General features: G+C 43.0%; 1 protein-coding gene across 1 annotated transcript in view; it reads right to left on the minus strand.

Annotated features, from left to right (window-relative positions):
* The window catches only part of MAP7D3 (MAP7 domain containing 3), a 42,572-nt gene extending 30,736 nt beyond the window's left edge, over nt 1-11,836 (minus strand). Inside the window, exon 1 of the mRNA XM_059859682.1 lies at nt 11,712-11,836. Within this exon, the coding sequence (XP_059715665.1) occupies nt 11,712-11,787 (76 nt within the window). The 5' untranslated portion in view covers nt 11,788-11,836. The remainder of the gene's footprint in view (nt 1-11,711) is intronic.
* Between the last annotated feature and the right edge of the window lie 12,869 nt (nt 11,837-24,705).

A 24,705-nucleotide genomic window follows, 5' to 3' on the forward strand; every position in this document is an offset into this window, starting at 1 on the left:
CCAACAGTACAAATTGCTGTTATATTTTAAGAATAGAGACTACAACTTTGCCAATGATCTGACTTCCCTTTAATAAGAGGAGTGCAGAATGCAAAAGAGGAAGGAAGAGTCTCCCTCTTCTCCATGCATTGCCATGACAACTTGTTGTGTTATGGTAATAACCCTCCCTAAGGCTGTGCCCAAGAACAATCACCTCAAAGTGTTTAATCCCATGTGATTTCAGTGATAAATGCTGATTACAATACTTATTCAGCAAATTGTCACCCGCAGCTGTTGCCACGTCTTGAATTAATTTTTCACTGCAGCAGCAAACAAAAGTCTTCCTCAACCCCATCCTATACATCTCTGAGGCTCTTTTCACACAAGTCACAGACCAGATATACTACAACACGATGAGAGATTACCAACTGGCAAAAAATAGCTTAAAAAAGGCTCACTGTTTTTTCACTCTCTAGATCAGACAAGTCAGACAAAATTCTCATTTTTGTACACTGTTGCATGTCACATGGATGGGAATCCAGCCCAAAAAAACACCAAGTGGAGAACAACAGAATTATCTATTCTAACACAAACAGAAGTGAAAACAGCCAGAGGAAAAGCAGCCCACTGCAGGTGTTCTGAGAGCAGAAATGTACAACCAGGGCATTCATATCCAATGACACCTTTGTACATCACAAAGGCTGAAGGAACATAAGCTTCTTGAAATACCACTTAGATTTCAGACAAATCCAGAAATCCAGGTATGTCTTTCCTCAAGGGAGGAGACAGAGGTGCCCAGGAAGCCTGAGCTAACGCAGGTAGGAAATTATTAACAGAACAAAGTCACTCTGCACCTATACCAGCTTCAGTTAAGACCAACGCTGGAATTTTGCCTCAACTCTCAAAGCTGAAATATCCAAATTTCCATAACAAAGTTATAGTAAGAAGAAACCTGCAATTGAACAGGTACAATATTAATTTTATTTTACTTGCAGAAGTATTTTACTATTAGAAATCTTGCTGAACAAAGCAGCCATAATGGATATGGGGGAATTATGTATTTATTTACTCAATCAAAAATAAATGTACACTTGGAATAATGTTCATGATTAGAAGGCACTGATTTAAAAATGCGTTACATCTGCAAAGCAATTAGTCAGTTTATTTTAATTATTTCAGGTTGCAAAAGATTACTTGAGGTTCTATAAGGCAGGAAAGTGGGTTACAAAAACAGTTCAGCTTGCAGAGGACAAAGAGGTGAAAAAATTCTAGAAATACCCAGCAGAGGACTCTGCACATCAAGGTTTTTTGTATGTCAGATAAAATATTTTATGTTCACTCCTTCAGTGCTTCATTATTTGCATAGAAACAATGTGCTTCCACATTTGAAAGTAGCAGATTTAAGGCACAAGGCATGCACCTTCATGTCACATGGATGTGATCCATTTAACCAACAGAAAGCCATAATCAAATGTGAACTGGGGATCTGAACAGAAGATTAATAAAAGGGGAACAGACATCACATTAGATAGATCCCTGAAATACATGAGCTCAATTTCAACAAGTTCCTAGTCAACAGACAGGTTTTATGGCCCTTGACAATTTAATGGTAAATTTACAATACAAAACTCAGATTTTCAAAGTACACATTTTACTATAGTAAAAGAAAATTCATTGCATATTGTTGCACTATGCAATCTTTAAGAAATACCTATCTTATTTTGCTTTGACATGATAAAAGAAACCTTAATAATTAATATATTTAAATGCTTTTGGCACAGATACCTATGATTTCTCTGCCTAGTTTTCCATAGTGAATGTAGCAGTGAAGCTACATTCTGCTATGGAGTGAAGCTTCACGGAAAAGAATTTTCCACAAAATATCTCTCTGTAAAATACAAAGCCTAACACCTCTGTAATGAATCAGGATACCCAGAACAGGAAACCAGTTAACAACCATTTCACTAGAATCGTGTCACATGTTGCATTAATGGGGGGTGCCTTCATGGACATATTCAGCAAACTCCCTGGAGAGGAAAAATTCTCTTAGAGTCAAATTATATCTCATTTCTATTCTGAGCTTGCCCTCCCACAGTGGTCTTTCACAACAATATTCTATGACCAGCATAATTTGTGTGTTTATTTTACAGTAGTCTACTTTTAAGTGCTCCAGGTAAAATTAATAAAAATATAAGCCATGCATGAGGCTAATAATAATAATATCTGCATTCATACATAATAAAATAGAGCTATTTGAACAATGAAAATATTAGGTAATATGGGAAGCAGTTTTCCTTCTGCACCCTCATCACCATTTAGCACCCCAGGTCTGGCCAAGCAAGTCAGAGATAAACCAAACCCACAGAAGCACCAGGAGGTGACATTCTAGACAAATCCAACCCTCCCAATTTCACTTCCAGCTCATGATCCCCTGACAGTGCAGGTGCTGAGGTGCCTCCCTCACACTGAGCATGACAGTACTTCCCTTCCCTGATCAGGTTTCCAATACGCCCTGAAGAGACCGGCACTAAAAATAAACCTTGATTTCTATTTCAGCCCCTGCACACGGCTAATACCCTTGGCCCCTGCCAAGACTGGCAAAGAACCCACTGCTGTTCTTAGCAAACCTCATTAGGGACTGAAGCAGCTCCATCCCTTCACCCAGCGAGCTCCAGGCCCTCCATCCCATCCCCTGCCCATGGCCGTGACCTGGCTGGACACTGCCCCTCGCTCTTCCCTTCCCCTGTGGAACTACAGAGAGCAGAATGTGCTGACTTTCACAGCAATCCTTCTGCTTCTTATGATTTAATGACTTGTTATGCAAAGCAAATGAAAAAATCCCAGACTAAGCTTCTGAAATGAGGGTGTTATGAGGGCTCCTGAATGTTAAGCATTGCTGTGATTCTAAGTGTGTCCATAGAAGTTTAAAGCAGGTAACAAGAAGCCAATAAGCAACCCATGAATCAAAGTGAACCTCCCAGCAAAGTATCTCTGATTTGATAGCAAACTGTGCCAAATCTGCAAGTCTCTGTTCTTGTTTGTTCCACTACAGGGAACTACTGTTTGCCAGTAAGTGTTCAGATCCTTTAGAAGTTTTGTACATACTTTCAGGAAAGACGAGGAAAGTCAGCATTCAAGTTTGAGATTTCCATGCACTGCCTTTTAAGCTGATTTCCAATCATTAATTAGCATAGGTTAAGACAGATGCAAGATCATATGTTTGAAGCTTTAAGAAAAATTAGGTATTGGTTTTTACACCACTACTCCTTGTTCAGATGACACCAGAGGAAGGATGCACCTTCACACAAACAAGTGGACAACACAGAAAGTTTTTAATGATGAAGATAAAGCCCTCTCTGTGTGCACTCCTCTTTTCCTTGTTTTCCCCTTTTCTGTCTTTCCCCGTTGATCCTCACATCCCATCTTTGGGCTGCAAGGACTGACAGGCTCCACAAACAAACATGTGAGCTTCCCTGTAGGCACCTTCTGAGGGACCAGCTGGGAGGCAGATGGTTCTCCTGTTTTGTCTGGGCAGCCACCAGATGGGAAGCACAGAGATCTCCAGAAAGCAGGGCACACTCTCAGCTTCAGCAGGCTAGAAGAGCTTCCTGTTGTCTTATCCCTATCCCAGACTCCATTTGCAAACTTTGTCCTATATTTATTCCCTACATGGGATACCATTTTACTACCTTTATGTGCTTTCCTCCCTTTAAGACCACTTCAGCTAATTCTGTACAACATTCTGGTTTTACTCCCAAAGTTCAAGGTAGTTCAGGGTGATTTCTTCAGCTCATCACAAGTTTTGAACCCACTGACACAAGCATTCCTTTGCAGCATATGAATTAGCAGCTCCACGAGTAAGTATTTGAGACATACTTGCAAGAACTTAAGCAAGTATTTCATTTTTACTTATCTTTAAACATCCACATTCAGATTAAGACCCAGAAATATTTTTTTAAAAAATCAAAGAATTTTAAAAAATTACTTATTTCTTATAAGGAAGTCTGCAAAGATACAGCTGAAGCAATCTCAAAGACATATTATGATACTCATACTATGTACTCAGCCTAGGGCATGACCAGAAAGGCACCAGGAAGGTTGCTAGTTAATTTTTGCATTGATCTCTGCACACTTTGCCCCAGGGGAAGCACATAATCTAAACCAAACTTGACTGTAATATAAGCACAGACCAAGGCATTGAAACTTGTCCTTAACAGAATTAGCAGCCATCTCCAGAAACTTTCTACAGTCAGAGCTGTTACACCATTGCTCAACAGCCACACCATCCTCACTACCTTCAGCTGTCTGAACACTACTGAAAACACATCTGTGGAGTCTCACTGACTCCCACTGCCACTCATTCTCTTATTTTAACCTCACTTACACTGCTCAACCATGAGTTATGCTTCTTGCTACTTAATGGAAAAAGCAACTGCCAGCACAATGCTCAGAAAGGACAAAGACATTGTCACCAACTCTTGCAGAAGCCATCATAAGGTTAGTAAGAAGCACTGTCTGTGCTGTGCACACAGGGCTGACAAGATAAATCTATCTCCTTCTCTGGAAAGACACCTGGCTTCCACAATTTGAGGTTCTTTATTAGTGAGGTGTATTATTACTCATCTCTTGAAAGAAATTAAGTGGAATGACAGCCGAAACTCCACTCTCACAAAGACCCTTGTGAACCTTCTCAAGTTTTGCTGAAATATTTACCTGTTTTTGCATACTGGAAATTCCAGAGTATCCTAATACACAGGACTAAAATGAAAGTAGTCTACACAATGAATATGCCCTTAGATAATTTCAAGCAGATTCATTGTGAAATTTACTAGTTATGTGACATCAATGCTTATATATAGGGGTATACAGATTTAACACTCTCAACTGAACAGAACTAGATACAGGTTTAACAGCTACAGAAGGACCCAAAAGGTAAAATGGAAGATTATCAATAACCAGTCTGCTGTACAAATCATTGTCTCTATTTATCAGCACTGCCCAGTGCCTCAGGAGCACATATGTTGTCCCTCAATGCAGGACTGGCTTCACAGATTCCAGAGCAGTCCCACTTTAACCTCCTCTGCACAGCTCAGTTCCCACTGGAATTCTAGCTCAAGCATTGGCAAAAGCTACAGACAGAAATCAGCTCTCTGCTTTACTCCTCCAACTCCTCCAACTCTGGGGGCTGCCTAACACTGACTCCTCTTCACACTCCTGCAAGCCACGGCAAAAAGTAACTTCAAGACAAGCCCTTGCTCTCTTCTCTTATTTCACATCTGTTTTGTTCATTGTATTGTTTCTTTCTCTCGCCGTGCACTATCCCTAACACTGGCAATAGCTAACTTCTCTCCACGACTTCCCTCTTTCCTGAACAGTCGGGTTTTTTTGCTTGCTAGAAGCATGGCCTTGAAAACGCTTTTGTGCTCTTGTTTGCAGGCTGTGCCTATTGTTTAATTCACCCAGCCCAAACAATGCCAGCCCAGACCACAGCCCAGCACTGCGAGTCACAATGGACTCCAGACAAACCCTGGGAAAACTCCATTTTGAGCAGTCTTTTGGTGCAAGGATAGCAGTTCCTTTACAAGACAGCAGTGAAAACTACTGCTTTTGCTTTTAACACTTGATGAATTTCTCATGGAAAATTTAGAGCTCATTCAAACATTGTCTGTGTGTTTCAGGAGAGACTAGTGCTGGCATTTACCCCCAACAGGCCAGTCTCAAATCAAATCACTCAATACAGACAGTGCTGCAGGACACTGACAGGTCCACAGTGTGTCTAATGCAGCAAACCCTCTGCCTAAAGCAGAAAAGGGGGGTGCAAAATGTAAAAGGAAATAAACTGCAAATTTTCTTAAAGCTGTACAGCTAATTAGAAAATGAAGGCTCTGGGACACTCCAATATGTGCAATGTAAGACCCCAGCAAAGTAACCATGAATCAGTCCCTGCCTCAAAGAGCTTGAAGGATAAGTGAAAAGTAGCAAATGGGTGTAAAAAAGCAAGTAGGAAAAAAGAGCTAAAGAGACAAATAAAAAGACCGTATTTCTTTCTAAATTCACTACCCAATGGCAGAAAGTCTTTTAAAGAAATCTGAATGTGAGTAAGGTGACACTCACTGATCTGGTCTGGAGATGAATGTCCTTGGTTTTAATGTCCAGAACACAACATACAATAATATTGATCAACTCTGTGCTGCAAAAACGTTCCTCTAAGAAGTTCTCTTGGCAAAATTAAACAGAGGATAATTTGAAATTAATAAATTAATGAATTCTATTAAACTAAATTCTTTAAGTATAAAGATCCCTACAGTATTTCTATATTCTTGTAGCCAAGACCTCTTTGGCTTGGGAGAGGAATTCTAACACATGGAAGCTTTGAAACACTTGCCTAGAGAACAAGGCACTACAATATCTATTCTCCCTCCCAAGATTCAGGTCAGTGCATTTAAACAACAGAGAGTGTCTGTAAATTAAGAGTCAGTTAAGTACTCATAAAGGAGTATTTTAGAAGTTCCATGTGAATTATGAAGGGAAAAAAGCACTATGAGAAAAGAGAGAGGTATTCTGAGCATGGCCAGTGGTAACTGCTTTCTTCAAAGGCAACATCAGCTGGGGATCCTTCACCTAGAAAGCAGAACTTCCAAATAGACTGGAATATAAAAATAATTTGGTCAAAAACAAATTCAAGCAACCATGTCAGCCTTCCTTAAAAGCAAAGGCTTGTGTCCCTTTATGCACTGGCATTATGCAGCACAGTGGCAGCTTCTGTCTCTTTCAAACAAAAACAATTCTGAGCAACCTTTTTTCTTCCATGAACCCCACACTCCAAAAATCTTAAACCACCAGCATCTAGAAAGGTTTTGATTATTGGACAGGCATATGCAAAAACACTGAAAGCATATCATCAATTAAGATTAACCTGGTTGTAAGCTCATAATTGGAAGCTAAATGGCACTAATTTATTTGTGGCAGACAAGAAATTTGCAGTCCCAGTTGGATTTTAAAGTACCACAAGTAATCCGATAAGTCATATTCACAGAAGTCATTAAAATTGCATGCTCAGAATTTTATTTGTCAGGGTGTCCTTTCACAAGAGGACTACAAGCATCTCCAATTATTTCATCAAATTTAAAGACAACCAGCAGCTTTTGATACCCCTATTATTATTACTAACCTAGATTATTTTTTCCATTTACCTTACAGTAACCCATTCTAACCCTTCTTTATTCTCTTATCATATTTAAGAACTGAAAATTCGTAATAGCATATCAGTACTCCCATTTTCTTTTTGAAAAACACAACTGTATGAAGAAGGAGCAGTCCTTAATTCCAATCACATTTTAAGACTATGCACAGTTAGGGACAGTGCAAGCCACAGCATCTCTGGGCTCTCACCATTGGAGTTATGACCCTTGCAAGTCATTATTTGCTAAATAGTTTCATCTCAATTGAAGCATGGAAGCCAAATTTATATTCTGTAATTCCAACACAAAAAGAAATATGTAGAGAATGGAACACTCGACACAAGAAACTGAAAAAAATATGCTGTATATGCACATGGTATGGGTGGGTTTTTTGTTTGTTTGCCTTCTTCTCCTTACAGCAAGGAGGATATCTCTCCTGAATATATTTGGAGAAATCTCAAGAATTTAAAGTTTTAAATTCTAATAAAACCTTTTATAAACCACTTACTACTGGAAGTAATCTTCAGAATGCTAAGCACCTCAATACATAGCATTCATCTTTCTGAATCAGCATGAAATTATCCCTACCCTATATGATTGTATTTCCCTGAACAAAAAGAAAATGAAATTAGAGCTCATAGCCATCGCAATTACATTAAGTTCTCAGTCTGATTTGGGAATGTTCTCTCACCACTGAGATCTACATGAAATCCAATTTCTGTGCAGTTCTTTGCACTTATTGCCTTGGCACTCTGCAAAGCAGTCTTACTACTTTCATGCAGGGAAAAAAGATGAAGCACAAAAACCCTTAGAACTTTCTCCAAAGTTCTGAGGAGTCTGACAAATCAAGAGATTGAAGCCAGCCCCAGTGATCATGAGCTGAATGCCCCAGTGATGGGCTGCCTTTGCTCTGCAGATGGGACCTGTACCAGTCACTCACTCAAACATCACCAAGTAAGACAACAATTGAATGCTCAAGATGCTTTTCATGCAGCACTCCCACATTGTGAGAAACCTGGCAAAGGAATGGTTTCCTTGTCTTGCTGCTTCCCAGGCAAGATCTAAAGCCCACCTCTACTGACAGCCACACTGCCAATCCCAAAGACTTTAAAGGACCCAAATTCAAAAGTAAATTCTTTCTGTCTTCCAGCAAGCACTCTGACACACAGGTCAACTCATCAATTGTCTGACAGATGCATCTGGATCCCAAATAATTTCCTCTGATCATCTCCTATTGTGGGACCAAGACTGTACCCAAGAGTTCTCTAGTACTCCTACAGGGGTTGGTGCAAACTTGTGTTCTGATGTTTTATAACTGTTATCTAGAGACCAGACAAATCTGTGCATGTCCCTGACTACTTGCCTGAGCAATGAAGTTGCACCATTAGTTATCCATCCATCCTTCTTTTCAAACCAGTTCTGTGTACATGCACTTGATAAAGCTGTTGCAAAGAACTGTGGTCTGGGCAAAATGGACAAAGCCAGACAGTGCCACTTACAAAGGGAGAAAAAACTGATTATGTGGAATGAAGTTGTTGTTTTACTAGAAAACTTCCAACCAGGTCATGGAATTTATGCCTGCAGCTAGATTAGTTGAAAAAGGCACTTTATTTTTTCCCCCAAACCTGAGACAGGTTTCCCAAAAGATTATGCAGGTCCTGGAAAGGAAAATATGTATGAACAGCATTCAAATATACTGTTTTGAACAACCTTTGCAACTGCAATTCAGTACGTGAGTGGAAATCCTGGCAACAGCACAGGAATACCAAACTCTAGTAAAAAATCCAAACATTCTCTACCACTCATACTATTAAAGACAGGACTTTTCAGTATTCCAGTGAAAATGAAGACAACAAATGTAGGCAACAGCAGTTTAAATTACAGGTATTTTTCCTCTGATTACCCACACTATTCAAGGAAAACCTCACTTACTGGATAAACCACAAGCACCCGACTATTCCCCTCTTCTCACATCTTAACAAGCTCAGCAGTACTTATGGCATTAGAATAGGATCAAAAATTCCTCCTCATCCCTGAGGGATGACAACAGCAAGCATGGATAACAAAAATGGGGTAAGCAACTGCCATCTATGCACTGCTGTTCAGTGTACAACTACAATGTTAAGCGATGTTCAGAAACCTTAACTGTCTTCTAGTTGTGGTAGCAGATTCTGCTTTTTGTCATCCACATAAAGGAAATAAGATTGGACAAGTGTGTCAGGGCAGAAAATTATCAGAAAGGAACTGCAGAACTGGCACTGCAGGCATGAGTTGGCCCACAGAATCTTAATTACAGTTGATACTCTCTCAAAGAAGGAGAAACACCTTTTCCTTACCTCAACACTAGACTGAACTTAAGAGAATACTTTTCTTGCCAAACATACAAAACTGGAAGTTAGTTACAAGTGGCACCATGGGATTCTGTGTGCAAGGCCTAAAAATTAACAAGCACCAATCAGCCACAGAGCAAGGCAGTATCAAGAGGCCAGTCACAGAGAGCAGAAGTGAACAGAACAAGAACCCAGAAGTGTCCTTTAAAAAGAACCAACAAAGGTACCTATGCAGAAGGTGACTATACAAACAGTATGTACATACACCTCTTAGCCAGGCTGCCAGAGAGAGCTGTGGTTTTTCAGCAAGATTCTCTTTATTTATTGTCTTTAAACGTGAGATTACCAGACACAAGTTCACTGACAAACGGTTGAAGGCACACAACATGGTATTTATTTTGCATAGATGTTTGTTCTCCAGATTGATTAAGACAGCAAAGCACACAACTGCCCACAGAGCAGCAGAAACTGGCTCCAAGCATTCTTGTTAGCAGGTATTTTGGAACTGAGGAGTCCCCCACGCAGCCAAGTGAGCTCAGACAAGCAGGAAGTTCTATGCCTCCCCAAACATGCTGAAGGGGACCGTGGGACTGAACGTCGAGGTTCCTTTGGGTGGTTTTTTTTTCCTACATCTTCTCCGAACAGCTGCGATATCAGACTTGGCTGCTGCTCTCAACTTCTCCAAAGAGCAGCAAATACTGTGGCAAATTATCCTGCAAATTCCACCGTCAACCGCTGGATTGCAAGGATGATTTCTAAACATCATTTGCTCTCTCCAGGGAGTGCTACTGACTAGAAGTTGGGAGCAGAGCTGCAGCAGCCTGCGAGCTCACAGACAGCATTGATTCACTGCACATTAGCACTGAGTTTATCTTCGAGCACATAGCTGCTACAAATGCATTCTATGTACACTGAAGTTCAGATTCTGGTTCAGTGACTTCTACCCCCTCAGGGAAAAAAATTCAAGGTCTAGCCTTTCCAGGATCTAGGGAGGGGGGTTGTTTTTTCAACATGATGTGCATATTACAGCATGTGCATATGTGAAGGGAGATGGAGCTGCCTGGCCCATGGAGCATTTCCTCTTGATTTTGGGACTAAATCTAGGTCATAACAGCTGTAACCAAATATGGGTGCCCATCCTTAGAAAAACTTAGCAGCCACCATGTAAGTGCATCCCATATGCAAAATAAAATTCAGCAGTTCCAGCAGGAAGAATAAGGTTCAAACAGACACAGCCTTTGCAGGTGAGGAGTGCTATCTTTTGGCAGATCTTTATCCTTCTGGAGTACTAAACTGTCATAATTTTGAAACAGAAACAAAAAGTAATAAAATAGTATTTCCAACACACTTAACACACTGAAGAAGAATGCCAGATGAGAGTTGTGCATTCAGGACCCTTTGCCAGCACTCCTCTTTATGTAATTACCCAGATACAGTGAAAACAATCATGCAAGAGGCTCTCAAGAGTAGTTGTTACACCTAGTCCTAGTTAGTTAGCTTAGATCAAACCACAAGTCTCTTTACTTATTGGTTTTTGTGACTGGGATAAGTAAATGTTTATCTTTTCTAATGCTCATCCACAAAGCTTTTGCATGGCGATGTACCACGAAATGTTGCTGCAAACACATATCGTGCATGCACAATACTCATTGCACAGTATATTATTAAGGACCTTAAGAATAAATAGGCACATAAGCACAGCCAAAGACAAAACCAAAGCAGAGCTTCTTCAGCCCTCTCACAACACCAGTTTAAAAAAAAAAAAATGTGAAAAGTAAAATCGGGAATTATTCAATCTTTGATTAGAAATCAGTGCCAGGGGCTGTCTCTGCCTTCTGCACTCGGGACCGAACACATCGCTGGGGCAAACCCTCTGAAAGCAAGAGCCAGCACAGACACCGCCAAGTTGGAGAACCGGTGAAAAACGGGCGGCTCGTGTAACGCAGCCTCCCCGCACCGCCCCTGCCGAGCCCGCGAGCTGCGGAAGGTCCCGAGCCAGCAATCACCGCCCGGGGCTGCGGGAAAGCACGGACCGGGCGGGGAGCGGGCCGGGGCCGGGCAGCCCCGGCGGCCTCCACTCGCGGTGCCCCTTCCCCGCCCCGGGACGGGGCCGGACGTCCAGTGGGGCGGCCCGGGGGGGGGGGCAGCCGGCGCCAGCCGCGCCCTTGGGCCGCCAGACCCCCCCACACCCCCCGTGCTACCCCTCCCTGCCCGCTCTCACCCATCTGCTCCCGCAGCCCCTTCAAGGAGGAGGAGGAGGAAGCGCAGGACGGGGGCACCGGACCGCCCTCCGCCATCTTCAGCGCCGGGCCGCGGGAGTGCCGGGCGGGCCGCGGGGCGCGGGGCGCAGTGCGCAGGCTCCGCCCGCTCCCGCCCCGCCGGCACCGGGAGCGCTCCCGCGTCCATCCGGGGCGGCCGTGGCAAGTGCTGGGCGCTGCCTCGGGCTGCGCTTCCACAGTGACCGGGCTGCTGGAGCGGGTCCGTCCGGGGGCAGGGAACCTCCTGCAAGGACTGGGGAACTGGGAGAGACCAAACCTGGGGAACTGGGAAAGACTGGGAGTCTGATGAGCAGCGGCTGAGAGAGCCGGGGGGCTCCAGGAGGCTCAGGGGGGACCTCATCATCCCTGAGGGGAGCGTGCAGTGAGATGGAGCCGGTCTCATCTGCCGGGTCTGCATGGAGAGGACCAGAGAAACGGCCTTAAACGGCCTTAAACAGCAGAGATTCAGATTAGGAAAAAACAAAATCCACTGTTCAGGTGGTCAGGTGTTGGAATAGGCTGCACAAGGAGGCGGTGGAGCCACCGTCCCTGGAGGTGTTTAAAAGATGTCTGGATCTGGCGCTGAGTGATGCGGTTTAGGATCATGGAATTGTCAAGAGTGGAAGAGACCTTCACGATCATCAAGTCCACTCAGAGTTGGCGCTGCAACCACTAAACCACATCGCCCAGTGCCAGATCCAGAAACCTCTTAAATACGCTTTTGGTTTAGTGGTTTAGGGGTTGAATATTTTGAATATTCTATGAACATCTGCCAAAGGGGCCAGTGGAATTGGCCGCCCCACGGGAACCATCATGGTCCCCGGTGGTGGCCGGCGCTGAGGGGAGCCTGGCACTGCTGGCCAGCTCTCCTCAGAGAGCGTGGGCACAGGACAGCTTCCCAGACACCCCACAGGGCAGGGGCAGTTTGTGTCCCCACAACAACTGCAAATGTCATTCCAACACTGCAAGGGACTTGACACTGGATGGTCTCTAAGGTCCCTTCCAACCTAAACTAACGTGTTATTAACCATGATGAGTTGCCTTCCATTAGAGAGCTCTCAGGGAGAGATGCTTCTCTAGTTGGTTAGCAATAAATTTGGGAATAATCTTGGTTTGCCTCTGAGTCTGCACTCTGTGAAAAGTGAAGGTAAAGCAGCATCCATGGCCATTCCAAAAGGCAGGCTCTTTGGGCCTTGTGCAGGAAACTCCCATTGCAATCATGAACAGAAGGTTTGCCTGCCAGTGGGCCAAAAAATTAACCCATAATTGCGATTAATGCAGAAGAAGTAGCAGTAAGATCAGGTAGTATTTCAAGAGAATGAAAAAGGAACCTTTTAAATATTCCAAGTAGAGCTCCATTTTAGCTTGAATATTCAGACCACAGACTTGCCCTGTTCTTTGTTTCTTTTTTTTATTTGGCTGTATGAGTGTGCACAGAATCCTTTGTCTGTTGTTTCCTGTCAGTGTTAACAGAATGTCAGTTAGTAGTAGTAGTATTTAAAACTAAAGGGCAGCTAAAGGGGAAAAACCCCCTACACATTCAATGCCAAATTTCCTAGGTTTATATTTATAATATATGGTAATAACACCTTGCCACTTAGCAATCTCCATGTCCTTTTTACACATGCTGAAATCAATTTTCACCATTCCACTGAGAGACATTCAGATGTTATCCTCATTTTACAGATGAGAAGACTGAGTCATTGAAATCAAAGTCTCTGGTTAGGTCATGAACAAAGCAGCACAGCAAAAAAGCCCAGCCCAGGTTTCTTGATTCCTTGTTCTGTATCCATGTATTTTTCCATCTTCCTTTAATCAGCAGCTATCAGAAAATATCACCAAAATGATTTGTATTCATTCTCAACAGCATAAAGCACAATATGTGTGGTGTGAAAAAATGGTCAAACTACTTGAGAGAATGTAATTTTTATGTTTTGCAAGCCCCAAAAGTAATGTGTAGTTATGGAGCTGTACTTTCCATATCTGTAATAATAAAGTGTTCATTAATGTTTTGAGGTGCCTCTGAATTTTTATTAGGTTACAGTTATTTTCCTTAACTTTCCCATTTAACACACTATGCAATAAAAGGGGTCAGAGTCTATTTATACATTTTTGTTCCTCTGAGAAATGGCATGGGAGCAATCACACTGAAAGGGATGCTTGCAAACAGAATGGGCAACTAAAATTCACTTTCAAATGAGATGACATTTTCTTTTCTTTCCATTTCAACCAACACATACCTGAGTGGTCTCACTGCTTGCAATTTGACACGCCTGCTATTCTGCACATGCAAAGCTTCAGAGTAGAAGGTATGAATTACAGGAAAGGAAATAAACCAAGTGTTGCACACTCAGGATGTTTGTGGTGGTGCAGTGGAGGCTGTAAAGTTAAAATAAAAAGGCCAAGCATATATAAATTCATGAGAGATAAAAGGACTCCTGAGGTAGAAGTGGGGCATTGTCCCTCCCTGCTCTCCATGTATCTACAAACTGCTTGACAAGCATATCTTTTATCTTTAGGCACAGAGGAACTGAGCTGAGAAAATCTGCCCCAATGTGGAAAATGTGTTATCTTTTTCTTTGATGAGCAGTTTAGGAATGTTTGAGCTAATGTTGCAGTGATGACCCAGCTGCAAAAAGAAATGCTCAGAAAATCCCTAAGCCACTGATAGATCTGGGGATGGTGCCAGAGGAAGAAGCACTCACCTATTAATTTATTCCTTACCCTGTTTCCCAAAGTATCCATTGTTACACAGTATTAGATGTTGTGCTTGTCTGACTCAGTCTGAAATCTGGTATAATGGTTTTTATATTCTAGTTCAAGAAAACAGTCCCCAGATTTTATTTTCTGTGAGATGACAGGTCCTAATTCCTTTGGTCATTGAAGTATCTAACAGTAAAATGTTCATGTGTATTAACGTTATTTGTGTCAGAGTCTTGCTGATTAAAAGCTAAGACAAGAAACCAGGGAAATTAAATGTATCTTTATATTTATATCCATGTGTAGGATTTTGAAAAATTATGAACAAGTATTTCAAAATGTTCTAAGTCCAAAAGTGTAAGGGCTGTATTGTGACAGATTATAGTGGGTTTCCTGTGGTGAATGTAACTGTTGTGGCTGATGGAAAGAAAATTGATGGCATGAAGATTACTGTAGCTGTCCAATATTCTTTCCAAATGGGCTTTAACTGCACATTCTTGTATACTGCTCTCCTGCTGGGACAAATACCTGTAAACCTCAGTGTTACTAATGCATCTGTATGCTTAGGACCTCATTTCTCAGCTATGGCTCAAGTTCACTTGTATTTATCTGGGTGAATAATTCCTTAGCTGTGCAGTTATTAGACAGTATTGCCTAATAGAAGAGATACAGAATTCAGCTGTTAGTTTGTCCTTGTCCCAGTGTGTTTATTAGTTACCTGGATGATAGAAGGGGAAGTATTCCTTTATCATTTGTGTGCACTGCTGATATGGTAGAGTACAAGTGTAGAATTCAGAATGATCCTGAAAGTTAGAGATACAGTCCAGGAGAAGATTTGGGTAAATAGGGATTGATGCAAGAGAAAACATTTAGACAAGAAAAATTCAGTGTGGAAAGGCATGACAGAGGACAGCTTGCTAATAGCAGATAGAGCAGAAAATAATCTGGGATGTCACAAGCTGAGCATGAGTCAACAGTGGCCTGGTGTTGTGAAAAGGGAAGTGCCCCAGAGCAGGGACAGTGGCTCTGGGACACACAGCCCCCCTTTGCTCATCAGCAGTACTGGGGAGCAGCAGGACCACTCTGGGGGTGCTGCTCAAGAAGATGCAAGCCAGCTGGGGAACATCTAGAGCAAGTGAGAAGAAATAATGAGAGGATGAATGAAGAAAGTTAAAGAATTGGAATTTTTTTTTTCCAGTCTAATGAAGAGGTAAATGAAGGGTGATAATCTGCTTTCTTTGAAACAGAGATAGTAAAAGATGATTGATGTGATTTTAATCAGGGAAGATTATTTGATTTCAAGGAAAATATTATCAGGTGTGGGGAGGAAGTAATAGTGGGATGGATTGCTGGGGAAGCAGTAAAGCTCCATCATGGGGGGTCTGTGTCTGGGTGAGTGTCAGCCCAGAAAGACAGGTCTGATCACAGGGACCCCATGACCTCTTGAGCTCTGTCTCAGCTCTGTGTTTCTGTGATTCTGGCACTCCTACTTGTGCCTTTTGGGACTATTGGCCAGAACAAGTATTATTCACTGCAAGGGTTGCAGAACTGCCTTCTAAAATTAGAGTGTTCTAAGCAGTGACAAAAGATAAATGAGTTCAAGGGAAGACATGGTGGTCATGTGGCTGCTTGGTTGGCTGGCAGAAAGGGTTTGATGCTTCAGTGCCTGACCCCAATTCTTTCTGTATAATAGTTTAGTAAGGGCAGGAGACCAATTTACACATAAAGGAATTGAGAAAGAAACATGCACATGTAGCATATGGAAACAGATCCTCACCTTTCCTATCTGCCATCCTGTGCCTGCCCACCAGTTCTCACTTCATGGAATTATACCTATGTGTTGTCTTAGAAAACATATTCCCATACAAATTTAAGTGCTTGCAGGGGTCAGAATAGGGATAAATAAGTCTGTTCTTACCATCTATCATCTTTTCAGTGTTTATGTACCTACTTATTTATTCTCTGGCTTTCCATCAAGCATAAGCTCTCTCTGAGGTTGGCAGTTGCTGTATTTTGTATGGGTGTGTCTGGGTAGTTGAGCACACTGAAGACAGTAAAAAAATAATAGTAGATTATAAAAGTTAAGCTCTTAGGCCACTTCTTGTGACAGTGGCTGCCTAACAGTGTGTGTCAAAGCTGCATCTGTTCAGCCAAACTGAGATGCTCTGTGCTCAAGTTCTCACTGCATGTGTCATCACTGGCTATTTACTTGGGTTGCCACATGGTCTGGGAGGCTGCAGGAATAATGGGTAAGCACAGACTACAGTAGGTTGCTCCCTACCACAAAGAGCCCAAACCTTGTCCTGAATTTCCTAAGGAGCTGTAGAGCAGCTGAATAATTTTAAAAATAATTTCCATACTGTTTCCCTCCTGCCCTGCTCTGATTTGGAACATTACATTCCCCAGAGGAAAGTCTAAGAGGAATCAGCTCAGTCAATTTTCTTGAGGTACAAATCCCATCACACTGAGTCGTTGTACAAATTCAGTGCTGGCTGTGCAGATTCCAGCATCTCCCTTTGCCTACAGCACAGTGTGGTAATTATTACTGAATCATTTGAAATTATCCAGAATTTCAATGTGATTACCGTCAATGGCACTAGGTAATATGATTTCAACAAGCTAAACACTGATATGGTAATCCTTATCACTTCTAATGCCAAACAATTTAATCTTATCACCATGTGCTGACGAGATAATATATTTCAGTAGGGCTTTTTATGAATATTTTATTATTCCAAGTGGTGTTGAGATAAATCACTGATGTGAGTTACAGTATTTTGTAAGCAGTGCTGTGCATCTGACTGAAAGGACATTTTTTGAAGACTCTTAAAAGACTTCTCAAATCTATGTAATGATCTAAAAATCTGACTGATTGATCCCTGCCTAGAAGTGAGCACTTATGGGAACTATGAAAATACAGAATAATTTTTCAGTTGTTTGAGCATGAAAATATTTCTAAGTAACTTAGCACTGCTTAGATGTTTTTCTTTGTAACAGTTTGAAGGTCGCTGCTTTTGAAAGATCAGTTGTCCAGGAAGTCTCCTTGGACAAAAAGAAGAAAAGCCAGTCATGCAAATTTTATTCTGTGCAGAGCTCCTTGGCAGAGAACAGGAGAGTCCCTGGTAACTGCCTCACTGCCTTTGGAAAAAGCAAGAATAAAGAGCAGGTTGTAGTGATGATCGGGAGGATTCTTAGTGCAAGGACAGAAACTTGGTCTGAAGTATTTGCTTCCCTAAGGTGATGTAAGATATTTGCTTGGGGTTTGAAGAGTGGCTCTTCCTGCAGTAAGAACGAGATTTGTCAGGAATAGTTCCCATTTCCCAGACTCTGTGCAGACTTTTTGCTTCAGACTGCCACCTGCTCTCCCTACATTTCCTGGCAGGCCTGGATTTAACAGCCCTGTTACATTGTCTGCATTCCCTGCAGAGGTTTGGTGCAGGCAATGTGCTGCTTTGGTCAGCCATTCCCATTCTAAAGGAGAGGGATTTCGAGCCAAGGAGAACCCTGGAAATGATGCTTACACTGTCCCACTCACAAAGGAAGAGAGAACAAAGAAATGGCTTTTCAGCAGCAGCCGCAAAAATCCACCAAAAATCTACTATTGATTTTATGAATGCACGTGATATCTGGAGCTAATTTAATCCAAATTTTAACTTTCTGCAATATTTTGGTATTTACCTACCTGAAAATCCCTCTTTTATCCCAGTGCCTTCTAGCTGCTGTTCCAAGCAGCTTGTAAGGGGAGTGGACACTAACAAGTTTTGTTTTAGGATGACTTCCTCTAGTTTGCTTTCCTCTCTCCCCAGGGTCAAAGATGCTCTTGGTGTGGGATGGATGCTGTTGGGACTGCACCATAAAGGCCCATTTGTGAGTTTGGCACAGGGAAGTGCTGGCTGCATTCACCCTGCTGAGAAGCTGTGATTCCATTCCTCACCTGGAAGTAACAACCAGTTACTCCAAGGTGTTAATTCTATTGCTGAATTTGCCTCTCCCCACTTCAATTAATCCAATCTTACCAAGTTCAATATGGAGTAAGTCTATGGGTCCTATTCAGCAGCATCAAGAAAAATGTTCAGCTCTTGGATTACTTAATCAGTTTTAGAAGACCAATTTCATACTGAAATAATGTTCAGGTGAACAGCAATGTTTCTTTCTGTAAGAAAGTGTATTTGGAGAAGAGTTTTAGCAGTGTGGTTGCTACTGAACTCTACGGTGTTCCTTCCTGTTTTGGCCTGGAGTTTGCTGCCTTGGCAATTCCCACTGGCTCCTTACATGGCTTGGAAAGACTCTGGTCTCACGGGCTGCTTCACCATAGACCCTACCTTGTCCTCCCATGAAATGGGCCCTCTGCTCCTGCCCAGCTGAATGAACTGAAGTGGGATTCTGCAGGGACAGCGGGAGGCCCCTGCCACGCTCTGGGGCTGTAGCACTGTGAAGCTCCTGTATTCCAGCACAGGAAGAAGGCAAGGAGATAAATGACTCCAGTGTTTGTTTGTTTGTTTTGCCTAAAGAAGGTTCTTTGTAAGCGTATTCCACATGGGGATTCTTCTAGCCACGTAAATAGATCCCTTGTGTCTAAATTAAATTGTGTGAATTTAAGTCTCTGTATATTGTTCCTTGTGCAATGGCTTAGAAATACTTTGGAGGCATTATCTGGGAGCTTTTATGGCTTCTCTCACATATTTCCTCTGCCTTCCTGCTCCTACACATCCATGCACACACAGTGAGAGATGAAGGGTAAGATTCTGATCAGACTTCTGCTCATTTTACACACACAAAACTCTCTTTTTTCACTTTTTTATTTTCTGAATTTCACCCACAAACCACTTTTGGACCCACGAGGCAGCTCCTTGTAAACATTAGCCCAACAAGAGTTGTGCTGCTGAGGACCTCAGACTCCACGAGAAGAGACAGCTGGCCAGATTTGGAGCTGAGAGCCTTAAAACACAAGCACCAGCTCATCTGTGGCCAGTTTCCCTGCCTGGTGGGGTTGTTTTGCGAGGTTGTTACTACAGAATCACAGCAGTGCCATTTATTCTTGACACTGTGGGTTGCATTGCCCTAATAAATTGCTAGCATCTGCAACAAGCAGGTTTTCCATTTGGGTTACTCTTCATAAAAAGCTCTGACTGGTGGCATGGAGCAAGAAGAGAAAGACCAGCTGTTTCTCCTTGCATTTTCTGATTATGTCTTCCTCAAAAGTTAACCATTCCATGGTTGCTTTGGCTTCATGTGTTTATTTAATGTCAGTTGTGAAGTCTTCAAGAGTAAAATCTGAGAAAGCATTTTCTAGCTTTTTTAGCAGAACACATTTCAAAATGTGGCTGTGAGCTGTAAAAGAATTAGGCTTTACACCAGAGAAAAAGGACATGTTCTACAATTAAAAAAAAAGAAAATTAGGTAATCAAATTTACTATTATAAAATTATCCATTTTTAATGGGCAGGTAATGTACCAAGAGGTCCCTGCATGGGCTGTGTAAAGGTGATTGATGTGAGGCCGTCTGTGTCTGTGAGTCCTTTCTGTGGTATCTGGAGTTTTGGAACTCAGAGACACAAATCATGCAGATGCTGACAGTCTGGCAGTGGCACTCTGCCTGCAGAGCCAATTGTTACCCAGCCCCTCCAAAGCAATCAGGGATGTGCTCTGCAATTAGGACCGTGGTGTAGTTGACAGTAATGAGCACTGCTTCTGTTCCAGGAGCACTGTGAGTGTAAAATAACAGGTAAGTTCCTCATGATGAGTAAATTGATGCTGTGGGCAGCAACATGAAGGATTGCAGCCCCCCATGAAATCCATTCTGTGCAGTCTGGTGCCTTCTAGATCTACATTTATTTACATCTTTGGCAAGGACAGAGATTTCCTTCTAGAAATTTAAGGGCCAAACTTGCAAGACATTTAAATATTTCTGAAATAAATGAGGTATAGCATAGCATGTAGGAATCCTTTAGATACATTTTGTGGCAATGCTAGGTGATAATTTATAGTGTGTCCTGAAGAACCCTCCAGAGGGTAATTCCCTTCCATACCCCTGCACAGTGAACCAGGCACAGCAGCCACCTGAAACCGCAGCAAAACAGCTTCAGTCAAACACTGAGCACATGCTTTATGAGCTTTTCAAGGCAAAGCCTTCAGTCTTGGTACTCTCCAACCCACATTCAGCTAACAGGAACCTCTAGGTCTCTTGTTTTCTGGGAGTTAATGGCTTTCAGTATGACTGCTAATTAGCAGGTCACAGCATTGCTAATAGAGTTTCCACTGGTTTCTTTGCCACCACTTTGGCTTTCACGTGTGAAGGTTTCTGTCTCAAGTCAGCAGTGGTGAGCCCTGCATGGTTTGAAGTCCTGTGGTGAGTGGCCTGGTATAAATGGCTGTGAGCACTGTGTGATGATACCCACGTGTGCACAAACTGGGCTGCAGGAGTGTTGTTGAGGTTGAATGTTTGTTCTGTGAAGAAGAAAAAAGGAGAGAAGTTTGAAGAGCCCTAGAGTTTCTCCTTTGCCTAGCTATGGTGATGCAGCACCGGCTTTGGTATCCAAGATTCCCACCTCCAAGGTGTTTTACCCTGGATCAAAGCTGGTGGCTGTCACAGGAGCCCTTTGAAGCTTGTTCTGCTACAGGAAATGAAAAAGAAAGGAGCAGCCAGTGCCCTGGCCAGGCTGAGCATGAGGGGCTGGCTTTCTACCAGCAATACTGGTTCTTCTTCTTAGTATGACAACAACCTGCTCAGCCTACCAGGGCTGGAGCCTTGTCCTTTCTCAGGCAATTCCTGGGGGTAGGATTTTCAGTCATCCTGCACCCCAGTGCTCCAGGGGGGATCAAGGCTGTGTAACTTGTGTGAAAAGAAGTTGTGACAAGTCCTGTCATGGCAGCACTTCAGCTGCACTAATTTGGCTGGTGAGTGGGTGGGGGAGTGGATGGAGGTGGGGGGTTTCCATCTGAAGTTTCATTTAAATACTGACATTTGCCAGTTATTACTGCACTGTGGCATCTGAGCAAACTCGAATATTTTGCCTTTCCACACCTGAAAAAATAACTACTGTAGTTCAGACCTCAGGGTAGTAAGTGTTGGCTGCTACTTATTTTTCAGTGGTAGTTCCTTATCTGCTTAAAAGTGCTGCCATGAACCTCAATTAGTCAGTGCTTATACACTGCTTTGAAATTATAAGACACTATCTACCTTTTAAGTATTATAATGTTTCTACAACATATTCTAACAAGTACATGCTGCAGTACACAGCTGCACACTCAGTGGTAGGCCAGAAGTGCCTCCTAAGGGAAGTAATCCAGGAGTGTCTGTCTCCATGGCACAAGTAAATCTTCATCAGTTTTAAATGTATTGTGTGTGTACCTTCAGAGCGTGGAAAAGCAGACTACAAATAGCTGCTAAAAACCCCCAGTATTTGGTGTAGTGCAAAACCTCTGCACAATCTGATCACAGGGCTGGAGGTGGATAGAGCAGGTATAGCAGCATTGATTTCCAGTTATTTCCTCCAATGTCCAGCCCAGGAGCTCCTGGTTGCTAAGAGTGTGCTGTGCACACTACAGAAGATGTTCTTTTATTTTGATGCATTTGAGACAAGGATGAATCTGACTTCCTCATTTTGCTGTTCAGCCAGTGCTGCCAGTGGTGAATTAATTGCCTTGCTAAATTAATAAGTCATAACGTTTTTGGGCTGGGGCCAGGGAGCTGTCAGTGTGTGCTCTGCACGTGAGCATGGCAGACAGGTTATCCTGGGGATAGAGTGACAGCTCCAAAGGCTGCAGTGAAATAAAATCTGGATGGGACACGGGGCAGCCAGCCAGGCCATCTGTGGGAAGGGGCACCCAAGAAGGTGACTGGCTCTCTTGGGTAATCCCCAGCAGCCTCAAAAACTCAAAGCACCTGGCCTGGTTGTATTTGGCAGCTTCCATTTGGCAAATTTGAGAGCTGTGAGTGTGGCACTGAAGTTTTACAGTGATGGAAAGTGGTTAGGAATATGGATATTTAGTTTCTGTGCTTTGTCCACTTCAGTCCAGGGTCTTTCCCTGGCTCACCAGATCAGCGTGGGGTGTCACAGAACACCAGCCAGAGCTGTCACAGACCAGGGCTCTCTGGCCTGGTTCTTGCAGGTGGCTTTGCAGACCTCACAGCTCAAGGGGTGCCCTGGCCATGCAGCACCAGCCCTTTGGTGTCTCTGTCTCTGAAGTCAGCAGAAAAATGACCCTGTGAGAGCAGTCTGAGGGCACAGCAGCAGCTCAGGCATGGTGGGAGGATGGGATGGGACTGCAGGGCTGGGACAGGGGTCTGGTTAGTGACACCCCTGCCCAGCTCTTGGCTTGCTTCAGCTGTAATCCCACACTCAGTCATGCCACTGGCTCCTGTCCAGTCTTCACCCTGGCTGGGGCTATCCATGCCTCACACCTCAGCTTCCACCGCCATCCCAGGGACAACGAGGATGGATGGGGGGCCCCTCCCTGGAGGATGGGCTCACAGAGCTGCAGAGAGGCCATGTGCAGCCACAGAGGGTCTGCACAGCAGCACACTATCTTTCGGGAGTTCAAAATAGCTTTAAAAGAACAAATATGTCTCAGAACTAAATGCTTGGTGCCACCTGCAGAAACAAAAGGAGAACTACTCATGCCTGCTTGCTGCTTTTCTGACAAACAGCTCCAGAGAGAAGTGGTACAAGCACAAAGGTGTCCTCTACATTCGGATTTCATCCTGCTTTCATGGGAGTATTTTCCTTAAAAGCCTCTGATTCAGTACAGCCCTTCAGAAATCATCCACTTGAGCACACTACAGAGTTGAACACTAGAAATGAAATAAGATGCAAGCCTGTGTGAAGTGACTAAATGTAGGATACAGCACAAAAAGATGCTATGTAATATCTGATCTGAAATTTGGATCCAGTGGGCTGTGGCAAAACAGATTAAATCAGGATTTATAAATACTTCATGTGAGGAGGAGGGTGTGTCAACTGCAGACTAGGTTATAGATGGTGTTATTACTTACCACTGGGATCTTGGAAATGGAATAAAAAGACCAATTACCACCTATTTCTGTAATGAGAGGTGAGGGTGGATGTTTCTCTTTGTTTTCCCAGCCAAAACAATGGGCTGCATGTCAAAGCTTGTAGTTGCAAAGGCAGAGGGTAGAGGATTTGGGTGCTTTGTGTGTCAGTGAGAAAAGGAGTCATGGACTCCTGAAATAACAGGAGGAGAGACTTGGGTGTAATGCCCCTTGTTTGGAAATGGTGAATAGGGCAGCTTGGTGCTCTTCTGTGTTCAAGGAAACAAGGTTCAGTCATTAAAATTCTAACTTTTTTTTTCAGCCTCTCTTCCCAATGGGAACAATCTAGTGAGGCCCTGGTTAATACCTGCCATAAATCAGCTGAACATTCACTTTTCTGACTCCAGCAGGGTCCCCACCCCTTCAATTATCACTCCTTCTCATGTAAAAACATTAAAGCAAAACTCAATTAGAAGTGAGCAAGAATTAAAAACCTGAGCACAATTAAAAACTTGCTTGTTCCCAAATGCCCTGAGCAGAGCAGGTGGGACATTCTGAGGGGCTGCAAAGGTACATCCTGCAGCAGGGGGCAGATCCAGGGTTAGACTTCAGCATCTCCTGCACCCCAGGAATTCCAGACACACTTTTGGCCACAGCTTGTTTCTGCCCAGAGCACTGACAGGCTGGATGGGGTCTGGCAGAGAGGCTTCCTTGGCCTTTTCTGAGGATGGGTTAGAGCCAGGACCTGCACGAGGAAGGTTCTGGCAGCATGGATGGTGATGGCATAAATGCCACTGGCTGTCAGGTGTGGCTTTTCTCCTTTCAGAAAGGACATTTTGCTGGATGTGTGTTGGGAGTCTCATATTTAAGCCTTATTCTCCATGGTCTGAACAGCCCTGAAATGGGACAAGGACACTTTTTCCTTAAAGCAATGCTACTGCAGCTGGTAAATCCCAAACTCCTCCTTTACCTAAAACTAGGACTTTTTTTTTTCCCTTGAAATGATTTTGGTTGGCACAGCACATCTCATTCCACTGACTTAGAGGGTTTGGGCTTTCACATCCCAGAAATTTGGTATCTCTGTGCAGTGAAAAATAAACTCATATTAGGACAGTTCTAGGTGATAGTTAATGTCAATTAGTGTAGAAGAGTGTATTGAAAACCAGTATATACAATATTTATATGTATGTATATAGATTTTGGATTGGATATTAGGGAAATATTTTTCACTGGGCTGTAAGACACCAGAATGGGCTGCTCAGGGCA

The sequence above is a fragment of the Haemorhous mexicanus genome, chromosome 14 (genome assembly GCF_027477595.1).
Source record: "Haemorhous mexicanus isolate bHaeMex1 chromosome 14, bHaeMex1.pri, whole genome shotgun sequence".
In the NCBI taxonomy this organism is placed as follows: domain Eukaryota; kingdom Metazoa; phylum Chordata; class Aves; order Passeriformes; family Fringillidae; genus Haemorhous; species Haemorhous mexicanus.